Here is a 6,085-nt window from a genome sequence, read left to right as displayed (position 1 = left end):
GGAAAGGAAAGGAAAGGAAAGGAAAGGAAAGGAAAGGAAAGGAAAGGAAAGGAAAGGAAAGGAAAGGAAAGGAAAGGAAAGGAAAGGAAAGGAAAAAGGGAAAGGAAAAAGGGAAAGGAAAAAGGGAAAGGAAAAAGGGAAAGGAAAAAGTCTTTAGCTGAACAACTTTAGCTGAACAGCTTTGCCCAACTTTCTACCCAGATATTGTGAGCAGAGCTTCACATCAGTTGCCTGCAGTTTCTTTGGAGGTACTGATTAAGAGGTGTCACTTAAAACAAAAACATCTAATCAACTCTCACGCTTATCACGGATGAAGCATATCCCTGTGTAACAATGTGGGCTTCACTTTTGTGCAGGCTTACAATACCTTCAGAGCACTTGGCCTAAAGTCCCAACAATCCTGCCACCAGGCTGAGAAGTGAAAGGGCACCCAAATGTTTGGTTTGTGTTCTTATGAAGAAAATCTTTGGAAGAATTTTACAGGGAAGCTTTTATAGAAAATAAAAATATTTATTTCTTTCCTCTATGGAGGATTTCTGAATTCACACTGACATTTGACTGAGCAGTTACTTAGCATGCTGTACACTACATTTCACTTACAACAACAGTGGACACAGTAAAGTTCTCCTTTTCCTCAGATGACAATAGCRTATATTTTTCATAGGGAGTTACAATTTTTCAAGGTTTGGGGGGTTTTTTCTTCTTTTTTTAAAGGCTCAGATGAGGGAAAATATGCTTGAAAGTAAATACCTGTGGTGAGAGGGACACAGACTGGAGATACAAAACTTGTTTCTATGATACATTAAATRTCCTACCATGGTCAAACAGACACACACAATAACATTTATAGGCGCAAAGGATCCTCAACCATAGGTCTTCCACCACCTCTAGAAGTTGCTTCAGCAGCAGATTTTGTAATCAGTAACAGGCACCTGTAAGACACAAGAATAAGGAGCAAGTGTTAGCAGATAGACACTTCTCCCATCCACAACCTGTTGCTCAATAGAATTTGCAAGAATCTTTAACATCGAGGGTGACTGATTCATCGTCCAGTCCTGCACCATTCTGTGACCAGCAGATGAYTGATATCTGATTTATCTGCAATCTAGGTGTACAGGGGGCAGCAGAGCTATCCATGGAGACACCCAAATCCATAAAGGAGGGAGGAAGTGAAACAGCATCACACCTGTCAGCCCCCAGTCAGCAAGAGCACCCTCCAGCTGGTGCACAGAGTGGGCGTTTCTTCCCACCACACAGCACTACGGTTTATGCTCCTTGTGCTGCTAACAGCACGCTGGGGAAAGGTAAGACAGCAAACACGAATTTGTAATACACCACCCAGCTCATCAACAGGAGCAGTAAAACCTTTAAAACAGACATAACAGCAAAAGCAATTAAGGGAACTCCTTCAGTTCAGAGCTACCTGGGGCGAGCACACGAACTAGCATACAAGCTGCCTGGAGGCCCTGGAGAGCAGTTGCTGAATTAGTGAGGATTGGAACAACTAATTGGTGATTGTTTATCAAATAATACACWAGCAATTCCACTGTGCTCTAAGAGGGAAGCAAGAATAAAGCCATTTCAGGTGCCACCACTGTGAACTTAGCATTTTTCTAAGGTACGTAAGACATTCCTCAACTCTTTTAAGTGTCCATATGCAGACTAGACAGAGGCAGGCAGGAGGCACATTTATAAGTGCATTTATTTCAAGTGTTTCTGCTAGTTCAAAGGACTCAAACAAAAACAGTTGTCAAAAAAAAAAAAACATAGATGTGGTTTACAGAGGAGAAAGAGGACAATTTATCACTTTTGAGGTGGGAGGAAGGGATGGCAAATATGGTACTAATTAATATAAAGCCTTCTCCTTCCTTGCTGCCCCGCTGTCCCCAAAAACACAAAATGAAGAGTCTACTCTGTTATGCTCTCTCAATACGCTTGGCACGTACCTCCTTCTTTCTCCCCCTCACACTCCCTTTCTCTCCATAAAGGGGCATGAAATGAGAAATTTTAGCAAGGTTTCTTTACAGAAGAGAGGCTTGGCTTCAAGCCCAGTGTACATATGTGGGAGGGAGTCTTCAAAGAGAGACTCCCTCAGCATGGCCCAAGAAAGCCGTACTTCTCACGGTCTGCAAGCAAGGCTTTGGCACTCGCTGGCTCAAACCCCACCAGTACTGCCTAGTCCCTCAGAGACAATAAATGCCCAAGGAGGTAAAAACATCTGCATGATGTTGTCTTGAATTTTCCTTAACTTGAACACGAGGAATAAAATGACCTCTCATGTCGAGAGGAATGGCTAAAAATAACCCAAACCCAACCAAAAAACAATCCCAAAAAACTTGTGGGATCACTGTACTTCCCTTTCATATAGCCTGTCCAGTTGTATGAATTAATCAATTTATACTAAGGATTATTYGTTGTCTTTAACCTCGTACAGATTATTTCTTTCCAACAAGTCCTTGTAGACTCTTGTAATGGCGCATTGGTAGAGTTATACAAGCACAGACAATTTATGCTTACAAAAAAGCCTTCTGCAGGCATAGTTTTACAATATTTCCATGAGAAAATTGTTGTCCAAGAGAAAAAAACAGGTCTAACTTCATACATTCTAGAGCTTTTGCTAGCATAGCAATGATGACAAAACTATAATAAATCCCTCTCTGGCACAGCTATGCCAGCAAGACTAAAGCCTTCATCTCAATTAGGTTGAACTACTTCCTATTTCAGCAACATTTATATTACAAGCTTTTTCCCTCTCAGCACAATGCATCCTCTCCAGTCACCTGGCTTTGCTTTGCTTCCTGCCCATAATCTGGTAACCACAGATCTCCTAGACAACATTTACAGCATCAAGTATGCAACTGCATGCTCACTTAGCGTCATTTAAAAGGAGTTTATTTTTGATTGTTTAAAAAAATATCCCTCCATCACGCAGGCAGACAGTCTGCAATTTCAGATGTACCCCCAGCTTACAGCCAACTGTGACCCACTTCTTGGTATTGTGCTGGTAAATCTGTACCACACAGTTGAAATGTATGTTTGCTTTAGTTGTGTCTCCATCCTGTTTTAAAATGCACGACGCAAATCAAAGGCATCTAGTTTCCTCAGTATTTCCATTTTGAAYATATCGGGAGGTAAACAAAGCAGCCAGCCCTTAACTGATTCTTTTTTCTGTAATTAAGTRGGAGTTTCTTACCATGCCCAATGAAATCCAGAATGCTTCAGTGCAGATGCCTGAAAAAGAGAGAATAGTGTTTAAAAGACAGTCTTTTGCTCAATGAAACTCTAACTCCAAAAAAAAAAAAAACTATTGCCATCATAATTCTATAGGTTGAGTTAAATAAATAAATACTTATCTGATTAATTGTTGCCTGGAATCCATTTGTGCTTGTATCTCTTGAGTTAGAGGCCATATTAAAAAAAGTGCCCAGGAGATTTGAAATCTGAGGACAACCTAAAGCTTGATTCTAAGAAGGCTCAATGCACCAGTACTTTCCCATGGCGTGGGTGAGACAGGTTTAGTCATCAGGTGTGACAGAGAGCAGTCTGTTGCAATCCAACATTACATGGAGAGCTGACTAGAAAGCAACGYATTTAGCACAGACACTGCACACATTACAATACCCTCAAAGAAAAGAAAATCAGGTGTTTCAGTACACAGGTTTTATTCAGGTCAGCTGCTTTTCAGTCTCTCTGAAAAGCTACAGCAAGTGCCTGGGTGGAAAGATGTTCACGATTTGGAGATTATTGCCAGACATCGACATCACTGTTATTCACATGTAGGTGACACACTACTGCGCCATGTATACAGCTATTTAGACAAAAAGACCCTTCAAATTATTAAAATATCTTTGCAAATTAAGACTTCACCCTGTGCCTGGTTTTGTCCATCTCAGACTTCTCTTTTTTAAAAACCTTCTGCCTTACTCTTCTGCAAGGACACTCACTGAAATCCTTCCACAAAGTCTCAAATTGATTTTTAAGGGCAGGAGCTTGTTTGTCATGTATTTGAACAATACCCTGGCACAAGGTGGGTGTAATTACACAGAAAGAGACAGATGGAATCGGCTCAGACACTGAGGAAGTCAAGCATCCTATCACACTCACGACTTTCACTTTTTCCTCCTCAGGCAAGTGCAAACAGCTTCAGCCCCTACCCCAGTCCCAGCCTCCCAATTTCTGGGTCTCCCCAGCTCCCAGCAATCTCTGCTGAGGTGACCCCTGAACCAGAACTGCATTTTTGTGTACAATAGCCTTTGAGAGAGTTTTCTTTAWGGGGTATGTGTGAACACCTCTGTCAGCATGGGAACTCCTGGCATCTGTAATATCCCAGGGCAATTCCACAGCTACAGGAAGTGCTTTTTGCTAGCTTTAAAACTTTAAAACTCATTCTCTTGAGGCTGCTTGGCTCCCATGGCACAGGAGAGTGAATGGCCATTTTCTACTTGCTTTCTCCATGCCACTTGAGAGTTCATAGACCTTTGTTCCTTCCTGCTTAGATAGATGCCCAAGTGTTGTTTTCCATGTGGGAGTCATTCCACATTTTTATYAATATTTCCTGTATCCTCTCTCTTTCTTCTGCATCCTTTCTAAAATGAGGGAGCAAGGATGCAATATTCAAGCATGCCATGCATTTATGCTGTAGCATAAAGGCCTTTCTTTTTGTTCACAATTTCTTTACCAATGAGTCCCAGTATTCAGATCTATTTTTTTTTTTCTTTTTCTCATTCCTACCGCACATTCAATAGACATTTTTATACAATTATTATAAACCAAGGTTTCTTTCCAAATGAAAATTTAGATTATCACTGTGTATTTCATCACTGAGTATTTCAATTGAGAATTATCTTCCTCTGCACTATTCTATATTCATCAACATTGAATTTCAACTGCTAGGTTGTCCTTTGGTCACTTTGTATGGTGAGGCTGTTCTGCAGCCCCAAAGTACATCCTTCCCTTAGCTATCCTGTCTGATCTACTATGATCAGGAGGCTTTTTTGCCTCATTCTCCACTTCTTTCAGGACTATGCTGAACAGCACCAGACTCAATAGATTTACCTCATTGCTCTTTCCATTCCTTCTCTAGATGTTGGCCAGTTTTCCGCTCATCTTTATTTTCTAAACTGAAATTGTTGTTAAGCCACTTAAGGACTTTGTTATTTACCCCATGGCAGTTTGATTTCATTGAGTTTTTGAAGAGRTATAAATAACAAAAGCAAACAAACAAAACTTAGAGAATTTGTTTATGTGATTATAACAGAAGCACAAACATCTTGAAGCTCAAAAATCTTCTGTCCAAAATCTRATGTCCATCCCTTCTTTAAATTAACCCTTATCCTTCACACACCAAGCTTTTAKCTTCTTCTTGAAGTGACAGCATACATTATCTACACCCTGGAACAAATCCTCCCCAGCCACAGGAGTCCCCCCATCTGTGGAGAATGTGTCACTCGCCTTTGAGGAGAGCTTTTCTCACTGTGTGCTCTTGAATCACGCTGAACTGCTAACAGGAGGGCCAGTTCCAGACCCAGTTATGGGCTGCMAGTGCCCCATTCCTTCCTGGACCAGTAAGCCAAGGTATGCAGTAGGAGACACCAGCTCTGGAGATTTTTTTTTTTWATGTCTAAACAGAGTTTTTTTTCCTGTTCTTTCACTTTTTAGATAATCCGTAGCTCTTCTCTCCCATTCTCAGCCTTGCACACATGCATAGGTTGAACAACGGTGCGCATTCCATGTTCATGCAAACCCTCTGGTGTTGAATGTCATTCAAACAACTCAATGCCACATATGGTTTCCCAGTGTTCAAGAGCAGTTCAGAAATCCCAATTTAGACTCTGAGGCCCACCAAACAAAAAGGAATGTGATACATATGTTCCCAGTTCTAGCTCAGCAAATGTAGGCTAGAAGAAGAGAAAAACATCAACCCTGGTAACCTGTACATTACAGTAGATGAATAAGTATAATTTTCTAAATAAAAATAATTGGCTCAAATATAATGCCAATAACCCTTCAGGGACTTGAGCTGGTGAGTGCCATTGAGATTAATAAAGGAGGCAATTCTTACTGTGTGCATACACTTTAAGRACAA

The 6,085-nt window shown here is 40.8% G+C and overlaps 1 protein-coding gene across 2 annotated transcripts in view; it reads right to left on the bottom strand.

The window, feature by feature from the left end:
* The window catches only part of RBMS3 (RNA binding motif single stranded interacting protein 3), a 660,983-nt gene extending 655,346 nt beyond the window's left edge, over positions 1 to 5,637 (bottom strand). For both annotated transcript variants that reach the window (XM_057378472.1, XM_057378474.1), the window contains exons 1-2: positions 3,194 to 5,637; positions 816 to 932 (exon numbers count right to left, since the gene is read on the bottom strand). In XM_057378472.1, the coding sequence (XP_057234455.1) occupies positions 816 to 818 (3 nt within the window). In that variant the 5' untranslated portion in view covers positions 819 to 932; positions 3,194 to 5,637. The remainder of the gene's footprint in view (positions 1 to 815; positions 933 to 3,193) is intronic.
* Between the last annotated feature and the right edge of the window lie 448 nt (positions 5,638 to 6,085).

The sequence above is a fragment of the Malurus melanocephalus genome, unplaced genomic scaffold (assembly GCF_030028575.1).
Source record: "Malurus melanocephalus ecotype Western Australia unplaced genomic scaffold, MMel_1.1 scaffold_361, whole genome shotgun sequence".
NCBI classification, from domain to species: Eukaryota; Metazoa; Chordata; class Aves; order Passeriformes; family Maluridae; genus Malurus; species Malurus melanocephalus.
This window is presented reverse-complemented; position numbering and strand designations above follow the sequence as displayed.